The sequence below is a fragment of the Stigmatopora argus genome, chromosome 16 (genome assembly GCF_051989625.1).
Source record: "Stigmatopora argus isolate UIUO_Sarg chromosome 16, RoL_Sarg_1.0, whole genome shotgun sequence".
Classification (NCBI taxonomy): domain Eukaryota; kingdom Metazoa; phylum Chordata; class Actinopteri; order Syngnathiformes; family Syngnathidae; genus Stigmatopora; species Stigmatopora argus.
In genome coordinates, this window is record NC_135402.1 from 2,280,740 (window position 1) to 2,293,419 (window position 12,680).

At 29.7% G+C, this 12,680-nt stretch overlaps 2 protein-coding genes across 6 annotated transcripts in view; both read left to right on the forward strand.

Annotated features, from left to right (window-relative positions):
- The window catches only part of LOC144091241 (leucine-rich repeat transmembrane neuronal protein 4-like), a 43,850-nt gene extending 40,187 nt beyond the window's left edge, over positions 1-3,663 (forward strand). The window contains exon 7 of the mRNA XM_077623430.1: positions 1,335-3,663. Within this exon, the coding sequence (XP_077479556.1) occupies positions 1,335-1,400 (66 nt within the window). The 3' untranslated portion in view covers positions 1,401-3,663. The remainder of the gene's footprint in view (positions 1-1,334) is intronic.
- The window catches only part of LOC144091242 (uncharacterized), a 52,896-nt gene continuing 41,854 nt past the window's right edge, over positions 1,639-12,680 (forward strand). For 4 of the 5 annotated variants that reach the window (XM_077623433.1, XM_077623432.1, XM_077623431.1 and 1 more), the window contains exon 1: positions 1,640-1,789. In XM_077623433.1, the coding sequence (XP_077479559.1) occupies positions 1,738-1,789 (52 nt within the window). In that variant the 5' untranslated portion in view covers positions 1,640-1,737. Of the gene's footprint in view, positions 1,790-12,680 lie in introns of all 5 variants that reach the window. The other variant, XM_077623435.1, reaches the window with a different exon arrangement.

Below are 12,680 nucleotides of genomic sequence, written 5' to 3' on the forward strand. Positions count from 1 at the left end.
ATTGCTGATTTAAAGAGACATACTACCAGTGAGAGTTTACCATACTGAAAGGTTACTAACACTATTGAAAATAGCAAAAAAAAAAAAGCTTTTGTCACTGGTTTCTACTTACTGGATTTTCCGCACAATAAGACAGATAATCAATGAATGGCCTATCTTGAAATGTGTTTCATATAGAAGGATAATAAAATGCAGTACTGGTAGTGATAAGAGTAGTAGAAGTAGTAGTAGTAATAGTGGTGCTGGCAATAGTAGTAGTAGTGGTTGTGGGAGTGGTAGTAATAGTGGTGCTGGCAATAGTAGTAGTAGTGGTAGTAGTAGTGGTTGTGGGAGTGGTAGTAATAGTGGTGCTGGCAATAGTAGTGGTAGTAGTAGTGGTTGTGGGAGTGGTAGTAATAGTGGTGCTGGCAATAGTAGTAGTGGTTGTGGGAGTGGTAACAATAGTGGTGGTAGTAGTAGTAGTGGTGGTAGTAGTAGTGGTGGTGGTAGTAGTAGTAGTTGTAGTAGTAGTAGTGGTGGTAGTTGTAGTAGTAGTAGTAGTGGTGGTAGTTGTAGTAATAGTAGTGGTAGTGGTAGTAATAGTAGTGGTAGTGGTAGTAATAGTAGTGGTAGTAATAGTAGTGGTAGTGGTAGTAATAGTGGTTGCGGGAGTGGTAGTAATAGTAGTGGTAGTAGTGGTAGTGGTAGTAATAGTGGTTGTGGGAGTGGTAGTAATAGTGGTTGTGGGAGTGGTAGTAATAGTAGTGGTGGTGGTGGTGTTAGTAGTAGTGGTAGTAATAGTGGTAAGGGATTGTCTTATGCTTTCTCTACATAGACCATAGTAGTGGTAGTAGTACTAGTAGTGGTTGTGGGAGTGGTAGTAATAGTAGTGATAGTAGTTGTAGTGGTAGTAGTAGTGGGAGTAGTAGTAGTAGTAGTGGTGGTGGTGGTGGTGGTGTTAGTAGTAGTAGTAGTGGTGGTAGTAATAGTGGTAAGGGATTGTCTTATGCTTCCTCTATATAGAGCTGTGCTAAAGGAATTTCATACAATAATAAATCAATATTAATTCATATATAAAAGGCACATCAGATTGTCACATGCTCTGAAAAGTACTTTTCAGAAGATTGAAGTCTTTTATTTGTGCTTTATAAAGTGTAGTTCTTTGAGAAAAAAAGTTTTCTTCCTATTATATCTTGTGAGTCACACTCTACGTTTTATTTACCTTGCCGGTCTCTCGTTGCTTTCACCACATTTGTAAGAAATTGCCACTTATTGCTTCTCCTTTGCACTTTTGAAAATAGCAAATAACAGTTTTCTGTAAGTTTCTAACCATCTTTTCATGTGTTTTCATGCAGAACGAGTATACATGTCGACGTCCTCTGCCTGGAGCGTGGCTCAACGAGTTGCCTACCATTCACTAGAAGGAACCGAGCATGCTGGGAAAAACCTGGAGTTCAACACACACAATATACAGGCAGGCAACATTAGGATCATATTGAAACTAGTCACGAAAATAACAAAAAAAAAAATCCGAACATTGCTGGAAAACGGTCCGCCGCCCTTTATTCTTGGTGACTGGTAACGATGACCCCCACGACTACGTGGAATTGACTGATCTCAACCATATTTGTTTTTCTCTTTGAGGACAACTCTGTTTTTGAGCATCAAGACTGTACATATGCAAGATGGCTTTTTAACCGTTCCTGCGCTTACTGAAAGACGGACAGTACACAAAATGTGTTATAAAGATGGATTTTGATGGAAACAATCATGGACTCCAAGAAGACTCGATGCTTGGCAGGTGTATACGGTACGTGCCTCACAGGATTTGTTTTTGCAGCTGTTGTTTTAGAAGAATCGAAATACAGGTGAGCCAAAAGAGAGCTTTTGTCGTTGTGCATTTTTAATTTACTATTTTTTTGGAGGTTTTACATTTTGTTTTCAATGTGGTTTCTTATCGCAATCCGAATCTGCTTAGCAGGTCAGATTGAAAAATGCAATCAAAGGCAAAACTATTGGTGATTAATTATCCTTTTCTAAGAGTACAATGTTATTAATGATGTTCTTTAATACTTATTATCTGTTTCTACCATTTCTAACCTCAAACATCACATGCAATGTTTTTGCCGTTCGCTATCCCGACCATGGCTTTATCCCTTAATGACAAAATTTATTATTAAAAAAAGCAATCTGTTTTCATGAACACTTTTTATGCCTTTGAAGTCATCAAAAAAAAACATACCGTATTTTCACGACTATAAGGTGCACTTAAAAGTCTTAAATTTTCTCCAAAATAGACAGGGCGCCTTATAATCCAGTGTGCTTTATATATGGAAAAAAAAAAGTGTCATTCATTGAGGGTGCGCCTTATAATGCGGTGCGCCTTATAGTCGTGAAAATACAGTATATCATTCTTAATGTAGTGAGTGAAGTAGTAATAATTGTTTTGTCTTCTCAACTGCTCAGTGTATTTTATTTTTCAGGCGTGTGTTGAATTAACAACTTTAGTTTGATAAAGTTGCAAATGGGTTTCATTATGAATGCCATGCTAGGGTTGTTCTCATAAGAATTTAGTTAAAAATTAGCAAGAGAGCTAACGTGCGCTTTCTATGTAATTGTCATTGGATAAACGGGCATGAAGCATCTTTAAAGAACAGTCTTTTTTATTTCACTTGTATTTTCATACTTTTACCATTGCTAAACATCTGTTATCAACTTTTGGCTCTAAATTCTTATGAGAACTGATTGCCAAACGCAGTTTCTTTTTCTTTAATACTGTGTAACTTAAAAGTGCTGTGTTGTGAACCAGCCTCTTTATTTTTTTGTTATTAGACATGCTACATGTGTGTGTATTTCATACCTGTCAACCTCGGCCAATTGCTCAGCTTATTAATGATTGCAATTCCCCTTATTAGGCGATAATTTTAAAAAACGTACAAATGAAACGTGGCACATATGGCGCACTAAAAGTAAAATGTTCTCCAAAGTGGACGGGGTGCCCAATAAGTATGCACTAAATTCAAGATTCTGTAGATGTCGCTGTATGATACTGACAGCTTGACTGTCTACGTACATTGCTTGCTGACGCGCTATATTTATATAGTGAAAATGGGAGTGTGTGCGCATATGATGCTTAAAGGATGACAATATTAGCAGTCGAAGATAACGTTTTCGTCTGCTACCGGTGACCGAGACGATCCTAATTAGAGCCGAAATGGGTAAAATGAGATCGTTTTTTCAAAAAACGTACTTTTAAAAATCCCATATAAAATTGTTACACAATTTAAAAGGTATAAAATACGGGAAAAATGTATAAGTTGACAGGTATGGTCTTTCTTTGTCAATTTTGCAGTGACAGTGTTCACCGGAATCTGTCCTGTAAAGATAACTGAGCACTTTTCACATGAACTTTATTCACTGAACTTAAAATAGTCATCACACTGTCCGTTATGGACTTTGCGCATTGTTCTTCGTGTGCTTGTGTTTTGCCAAAGCTCTTAAATGTAACCCTTTCTATCTCGAACATTTTGTCATTTTCTATTGGAAAATTCTGCTTTCCTCACTTTTGATGCATAGTACGTGGGTGTATGTTCTTTTGACCTTTAAGCGTGTTTATCAAATAATGATGTGGCCTTCATTGGTCAGCAATACGAATTGAAGAGAATAAAATATGACTTTGCCATACGTGCATACAATATCTCTACCATTTTTAACCACACACAACCTGAGAAGGCCAGCATTTTCTCCAATGGCTCGCAAGGGTAGAATCTATTGATCAATTTATTCCGAGCGGAAGATCATTGATCATTCCCCACCGTTTTTTGTTCGTGTGAGCCGAAACAGACCCTAATCATCCTTCTTGAAAAATGTGGCATGTAAGAAGTTCAAGATCAGAATGAACTCACGATTAGTGATCGCTGCTTGTGTTTAGTGTACATGGTCTTTTTTTTGCAAAAAGCATTATATGGTTATTTTTTTTAAATGAAAAAAGCCTTACTATACTGAGTTTTTTCAAAGAAAAAAAGCCTTACTATACATGGTCGTTTTTTTAAGAAAAAAAAGCCTTACTATACTATGTCGTTTTTTTAAGAAAAAAAGCCTTACTATACTATGTCGTTTTTTTAAAGAAAAAAAAGCCTTACTATACTATGTCGTTTTTTAAGAAAAAAGCCTTACTATACTATGTCGTTTTTTAAGAAAAAAAGCCTTACTAAACTATGTCGTTTTTTAAGAAAAAAAGCCTTACTATACTATGTCGTTTTTTAAGAAAAAAAGCCTTACTATACTATGTCGTTTTTTAAGAAAAAAGCCTTACTATACTATGTCGTTTTTTAAGAAAAAAAGCCTTACTATACTATGTCGTTTTTTAAGAAAAAAGCCTTACTATACTGTGTTTTTTTAAGAAAAAAAGCCTTACTAAACTATGTCGTTTTTTAAGAAAGAAAGCCTTACTATACTATGTCTTTTTTTAAGAAAAAAAGCCTTACTATACTATGTCGTTTTTTAAATCAAAAAGCCTTACTATACTATGTCGTTTTTTTATGGGAAAAGAAGACTTACTATACTATGTCGTTTTTTATGAAAAAAAGCCTTACTATACTATGTCGTTGTTAGAGAAAAAATGCCTTACTATACTATGTCGTTTTTTAGGAAAAAAAGCCTTACTATACTATGTCGTTTTTTAAGAAAAAAAGCCTTACTATACTATGTCGTTTTTTAAAGAAAAAAGCCTTACTATACTATGTCGTTTTTAAGGAAAAAAGCCTTACTATACTATGTCATTTTTTAAGAAAAAAAGCCTTACTATACTATGTCGTTTTTTATGGGAAAAAAAGACTTACTATACTATGTCGTTTTTTAAGAAAAAAAGCCTTACTATACTATGTCGTTTTTTTAAGCAAAAAGCCTTACTATACTATGTCGTTTTTAAGAAAAAAAGCCTTACTATACTATGTCGTTTTTTAAGAAAAAAAGCCTTACTATACTATGTCGTTTTTTAAAGAAAAAAGCCTTACTATACTATGTCATTTTTAGAGAAAAAATGCCTTACTATACTACGTCATTTTTTATGAAAAAAAGCCTTACTATACTATGTCGTTTTTTAGGAAAAAAAGCCTTACTATACTATGTCGTTTTTTAAGAAAAAAAGCCTTACTATACTATGTCGTTTTTTAAAGAAAAAAGCCTTACTATACTATGTCGTTTTTTAAAGAAAAAAGCCTTACTATACTATGTCGTTTTTAGAGAAAAAATGCCTTACTATACTACGTCATTTTTTATGAAAAAAAGCCTTACTATACTATGTCGTTTTTTATGAAAATAAGCCTTACTATACTATGTCATTTTTTATGAAAAAAAGCCTTACTATACTATGTCGTTTTTTAAGAAAAAAAGCCTTACTATACTATGTAATTTTTTAAGAAAAAAAGCCTTACTATACTTTGTCGTTTTTAAGGAAAAAAGCCTTACTATACTATGTCGTTTTTTAGGAAAAAAAGCCTTACTATACTATGTGGTTTTTAGAGAAAAAATGCCTTACTATACTATGTCGTTTTTTATGAAAAAAAGCCTTACTATACTATGTCATTTTTTATGAAAAAAAGCCTTACTATACTATGTCGTTTTTTAAGAAATAAAGCCTTACTATACTATGTCGTTTTTTAAGAAAAAAGCCTTACTATACTATGTCGTTTTTTAGGAAAAAAAGCCTTACTATACTATGTGGTTTTTAGAGAAAAAATGCCTTACTATACTATGTCATTTTTTATGAAAAAAAGCCTTACTATACTATGTCGTTTTTAGAGAAAAAATGCCTTACTATACTATGTTGTTTCTTAAGAAAAAAAAGCCTTACTATACTATGTCGTTTTTTTTAAGAAAAAAACCTTACTATAATATGTCGTTTCTTAAGGAAAAAAGCCTTACATACTATGTCGTTTTTAAGAAAAAAAGCCTTACTATACTATGTCGTTTTTTATGAAAAAAGCCTTACTATACTATGTCGTTTTTAGAGAAAAAATGCCTTACTATACTATGTCGTTTTTTAAGAAAAAAAGCCTTACTATACTATGTTGTTTTTTAAGAAAAAAAGCCTTACTAAACTATGTCATTTTTTAAGAAAAAAAGCCTTACTATACTATGTCGTTTTTTTTAAGAAAAAAGCCTTACTATACTATGTCGTTTTTAAGAAAAAAAGCCTTACTATACTATTTTGTTTTTTAAAGAAAAAAGCCTTACTATACTATGTCGTTTTTAAGGAAAAAAGCCTTACTATACTATGTCATTTTTTAAGAAAAAAAGCCTTACTATACTATGTCGTTTTTTATGGGAAAAAAAGACTTACTATACTATGTCGTTTTTTAAGAAAAAAAGCCTTACTATACTATGTCGTTTTTTTAAGCAAAAAGCCTTACTATACTATGTCGTTTTTAAGAAAAAAAGCCTTACTATACTATGTCGTTTTTTAAGAAAAAAAGCCTTACTATACTATGTCGTTTTTTAAGGAAAACAGCCTTACTATACGATGTCGTTTTTAAGGAAAAAAGCCTTACTATACTATGTCGTTTTTTAAAGAAAAAAGCCTTACTATACTATGTCGTTTTTAGAGAAAAAATGCCTTACTATACTATGTCATTTTTTATGAAAAAAAGCCTTACTATACTATGTCGTTTTTTATGGGAAAAACAGACTTACTATACTATGTCGTTTTTTAAGAAAAAAAGCCTTACTATACTATGTCGTTTTTAGAGAAAAAATGCCTTACTATACTATGTCATTTTTTATGAAAAAAAGCCTTACTATACTATGTCGTTTTTTAAGAAAAAAAGCCTTACTATACTATGTCGTTTTTTATGAAAAAAAAGCCTTACTATACTATGTCATTTTTTATGAAAAAAAGCCTTACTATACTATGTCGTTTTTTAAGAAAAAAAGCCTTACTATACTATGTCGTTTTTTAGGAAAAAAAGCCTTACTATACTATGTCGTTTTTTAAGAAAAAAAGCCTTACTATACTATGTCGTTTTTTAAAGAAAAAAGCCTTACTATACTATGTCGTTTTTTATGGGAAAAAAAGACTTACTATACTATGTCGTTTTTTATGAAAAAAAGCCTTACTATACTATGTCATTTTTTATGAAAAAAAGCCTTACTATGCTATGTCGTTTTTTAAGAAAAAAAGCCTTACTATACTATGTAATTTTTTAAGAAAAAAAGCCTTACTATACTATGTCGTTTTTAAGAAATAAAGCCTTACTATACTATGTCGTTTTTTAAGAAAAAAAGCCTTACTATACTATGTCGTTTTTTAGGAAAAAAAGCCTTACTATACTATGTGGTTTTTAGAGAAAAAATGCCTTACTATACTATGTCATTTTTTATGAAAAAAAGCCTTACTATACTATGTCGTTTTTAGAGAAAAAATGCCTTACTATACTATGTTGTTTCTTAAGAAAAAAAGCCTTACTATACTATGTCGTTTTTAAGAAAAAATGGCTTACTATACTATGTCGTTTTTTAAGAAAAAAAGCCTTACTATACTATGTCGTTTTTAAGAAAAAAAAGCCTTACTATACTATGTCGTTTTTTAAGAAAAAAAGCCTTACTATACTATGTCGTTTTTTAAGAAAAAAAGCCTTACTATACTATGTCGTTTTTTAAGAAAAAAAGCCTTACTATACTATGTCGTTTTTTTTTTAAGAAAAAAGCCTTACTATACTATGTCGTTTCTTAAGGAAAAAAGCCTTACCATACTATGTCGTTTTTTAAGGAAAACAGCCTTACTATACTATGTCGTTTTTAAGGAAAAAAGCCTTACTATACTATGTCGTTTTTTAGGAAAAAAAGCCTTACTATACTATGTGGTTTTTAGAGAAAAAATGCCTTACTATACTATGTCGTTTTTTATGAAAAAAAGCCTTACTATACTATGTCATTTTTTATGAAAAAAAGCCTTACTATACTATGTCGTTTTTTAAGAAAAAAAGCCTTACTATACTATGTCGTTTTTTAAGAAAAAAAGCCTTACGATACTATGTCGTTTTTTAAAGAAAAAAGCCTTACTATACTATGTCGTTTTTTAAGAAAAAAAGCCTTACTATACTATGTCATTTTTTAAGAAAAAAAGCCTTACTGTACTATGTCGTTTTTAAGAAAAAAAGCCTTACTATACTATGTCGTTTTTTAAGAAAAAAAGCCTTACTATACTATGTCGTTTTTTAAGGAAAACAGCCTTACTATACGATGACGTTTTTAAGGAAAAAAGCCTTACTATACTATGTCGTTTTTTAAAGAAAAAAGCCTTACTATAATATGTCGTTTTTTTATGGGAAAAAAGACTTACTATACTATGTCGTTTTTTATGGAAAAAGCCTTACTATACTATGTCGTTTTTTAAAGAAAAAAGCCTTACTATACTATGTCGTTTTTAGAGAAAAAATGCCTTACTATACTGTCATTTTTTATAAAAAAAAGCCTTACTATACTATGTCGTTTTTTATGGGAAAAAAAGACTTACTATACTATGTCGTTTTTTAAGAAAAAAAGCCTTACTATACTATGTCGTTTTTAGAGAAAAAATGCCTTACTATACTATGTCATTTTTTATGAAAAAAAGCCTTACTATACTATGTCGTTTTTTAAGAAAAAAAGCCTTACTATACTATGTCGTTTTTTATGAAAAAAAAGCCTTACTATACTATGTCATTTTTTATGAAAAAAAGCCTTACTATACTATGTCGTTTTTTAAGAAAAAAAGCCTTACTATACTATGTCGTTTTTTATGAAAAAAAAGCCTTACTATACTATGTCATTTTTTATGAAAAAAAAGACTTACTATACTAAGTCGTTTTTTAAGAAAAAAAGCCTTACTATACTATGTCGTTTTTTAGGAAAAAAAGCCTTACTATACTATGTCGTTTTTTAAGAAAAAAAGCCTTACTATACTATGTCGTTTTTTAAAGAAAAAAGCCTTACTATACTATGTCGTTTTTTATGGGAAAAAAAGACTTACTATACTATGTCGTTTTTTAAAGAAAAAAGCCTTACTATACTATGTCGTTTTTTAAGAAAAAAAGCCTTACTATACTATGTCATTTTTTAAGAAAAAAAGCCTTACTGTACTATGTCGTTTTTAAGAAAAAAAGCCTTACTATACTATGTCGTTTTTTAAGAAAAAAAGCCTTACTATACTATGTCGTTTTTTAAGAAAAAAAGCCTTACTATACTATGTTGTTTCTTAAGAAAAAAAGCCTTACTATACTATGTCGTTTTTAAGAAAAAATGCCTTACTATACTATGTCGTTTTTTAAGAAAAAAAGCCTTACTATACTATGTCGTTTTTAAGAAAAAAAAGCCTTACTATACTATGTCGTTTTTTAAGAAAAAAAGCCTTACTATACTATGTCGTTTTTTAAGAAAAAAAGCCTTACTATACTATGTCGTTTTTTAAGACAAAAGCCTTACTATACTATGTCGTTTCTTAAGGAAAAAAGCCTTACCATACTATGTCGTTTTTTAAGGAAAACAGCCTTACTATACTATTTCGTTTTTTAAGGAAAACAGCCTTACTAAACTATGTCGTTTTTAAGGAAAAAAGCCTTACTATACTATGTCGTTTTTTAGGAAAAAAAGCCTTACTATACTATGTGGTTTTTAGAGAAAAAATGCCTTACTATACTATGTCATTTTTTATGAAAAAAAGCCTTACTATACTATGTCGTTTTTAGAGAAAAAATGCCTTACTCTACTATGTTGTTTCTTAAGAAAAAAAGCCTTACTATACTATGTCGTTTTTTAAGAAAAAAGCCTTACTATACTATGTCGTTTTTTAAGAAAGAAAGCCTTACTAAACTATGTCGTTTTTTAAGAAAAAAAGCCTTACTATACTATGTCGTTTTTTAAGAAAAAAAGCCTTACTATACTATGTCGTTTTTTAAGAAAAAAAGCCTTACTATACTTTGTCGTTTTTTAAGAAAAAAAGCCTTACTATACTATGTCATTTTTTAAGAAAAAAAGCCTTACTATACTATGTCGTTTTTAAGAAATAAAGCCTTACTATACTATGTCGTTTTTTAAGAAAAAAAGCCTTACTATACTACGTCGTTTTTTAAGAAAAAAAGCCTTACTATACTATGTCGTTTTTTAAAGAAAAAAGCCTTACTATACTATGTCGTTTTTTATGGGAAAAAAAGACTTACTATACTATGTCGTTTTTTATGAAAAAAAGCCTTACTATACTATGTCATTTTTTATGAAAAAAGCCTTACTATACTATGTCGTTTTTTAAGAAAAAAAGCCTTACTATACTATGTCGTTTTTTAAGAAAAAAAGCCTTACTATACTATGTCGTTTTTTTAAAGAAAAAAGCCTTACTATACTATGTCGTTTTTTAAGAAAAAAAGCCTTACTATACTATGTCATTTTTTAAGAAAAAAAGCCTTACTGTACTATGTCGTTTTTAAGAAAAAAAGCCTTACTATACTATGTCGTTTTTTAAGAAAAAAAGCCTTACTATACTATGTCGTTTTTTAAGGAAAACAGCCTTACTATACGATGTCGTTTTTAAGGAAAAAAGCCTTACTATACTATGTCGTTTTTTAAATCAAAAAGCCTTACTATACTATGTCGTTTTTTAAAGAAAAAAGCCTTACTATACTATGTCGTTTTTAGAGAAAAAATGCCTTACTATACTATGTCATTTTTTATGAAAAAAAGCCTTACTATACTATGTCATTTTTTATGGGAAAAAAAGACTTACTATACTATGTCGTTTTTTAAGAAAAAAAGCCTTACTATACTATGTCGTTTTTTAGGAAAAAAAGCCTTACTATACTATGTCGTTTTTTAAGAAAAAAAGCCTTACTATACTATGTCGTTTTTTAAAGAAAAAAGCCTTACTATACTATGTCGTTTTTTATGGGAAAAAAAGACTTACTATACTATGTCGTTTTTTATGAAAAAAAGCCTTACTATACTATGTCATTTTTTATGAAAAAAAGCCTTACTATACTATGTCGTTTTTTAAGAAAAAAAGCCTTACTATACTATGTCGTTTTTAAGAAATAAAGCCTTACTATACTATGTCGTTTTTTAAGAAGAAAAGCCTTACTATACTATGTCGTTTTTTAGGAAAAAAAGCCTTACTATACTATGTGGTTTTTAGAGAAAAAATGCCTTACTATACTATGTCATTTTTTATGAAAAAAAGCCTTACTATACTATGTCGTTTTTAGAGAAAAAATGCCTTACTATACTATGTTGTTTCTTAAGAAAAAAAGCCTTACTATACTATGTCGTTTTTAAGAAAAAATGCCTTACTATACTATGTCGTTTTTTAAATCAAAAAGCCTTACTATACTATGTCGTTTTTTTATGGGAAAAGAAGACTTACTATACTATGTCGTTTTTTATGAAAAAAAGCCTTACTATACTATGTCGTTGTTAGAGAAAAAATGCCTTACTATACTATGTCGTTTTTTAGGAAAAAAAGCCTTACTATACTATGTCGTTTTTTAAGAAAAAAAGCCTTACTATACTATGTCGTTTTTTAAAGAAAAAAGCCTTACTATACTATGTCGTTTTTAAGGAAAAAAGCCTTACTATACTATGTCATTTTTTAAGAAAAAAAGCCTTACTATACTATGTCGTTTTTTATGGGAAAAAAAGACTTACTATACTATGTCGTTTTTTAAGAAAAAAAGCCTTACTATACTATGTCGTTTTTTTAAGCAAAAAGCCTTACTATACTATGTCGTTTTTAAGAAAAAAAGCCTTACTATACTATGTCGTTTTTTAAGAAAAAAAGCCTTACTATACTATGTCGTTTTTTAAAGAAAAAAGCCTTACTATACTATGTCATTTTTAGAGAAAAAATGCCTTACTATACTACGTCATTTTTTATGAAAAAAAGCCTTACTATACTATGTCGTTTTTTAGGAAAAAAAGCCTTACTATACTATGTCGTTTTTTAAGAAAAAAAGCCTTACTATACTATGTCGTTTTTTAAAGAAAAAAGCCTTACTATACTATGTCGTTTTTTAAAGAAAAAAGCCTTACTATACTATGTCGTTTTTAGAGAAAAAATGCCTTACTATACTACGTCATTTTTTATGAAAAAAAGCCTTACTATACTATGTCGTTTTTTATGAAAATAAGCCTTACTATACTATGTCATTTTTTATGAAAAAAAGCCTTACTATACTATGTCGTTTTTTAAGAAAAAAAGCCTTACTATACTATGTAATTTTTTAAGAAAAAAAGCCTTACTATACTTTGTCGTTTTTAAGAAATAAAGCCTTACTGTACTATGTTGTTTCTTAAGAAAAAAAAGCCTTACTATACTATGTCGTTTTTTTTAAGAAAAAAACCTTACTATAATATGTCGTTTCTTAAGGAAAAAAGCCTTACATACTATGTCGTTTTTAAGAAAAAAAGCCTTACTATACTATGTCGTTTTTTATGAAAAAAGCCTTACTATACTATGTCGTTTTTAGAGAAAAAATGCCTTACTATACTATGTCGTTTTTTAAGAAAAAAAGCCTTACTATACTATGTTGTTTTTTAAGAAAAAAAGCCTTACTAAACTATGTCATTTTTTAAGAAAAAAAGCCTTACTATACTATTTTGTTTTTTAAAGAAAAAAGCCTTACTATACTATGTCGTTTTTAAGGAAAAAAGCCTTACTATACTATGTCATTTTTAAG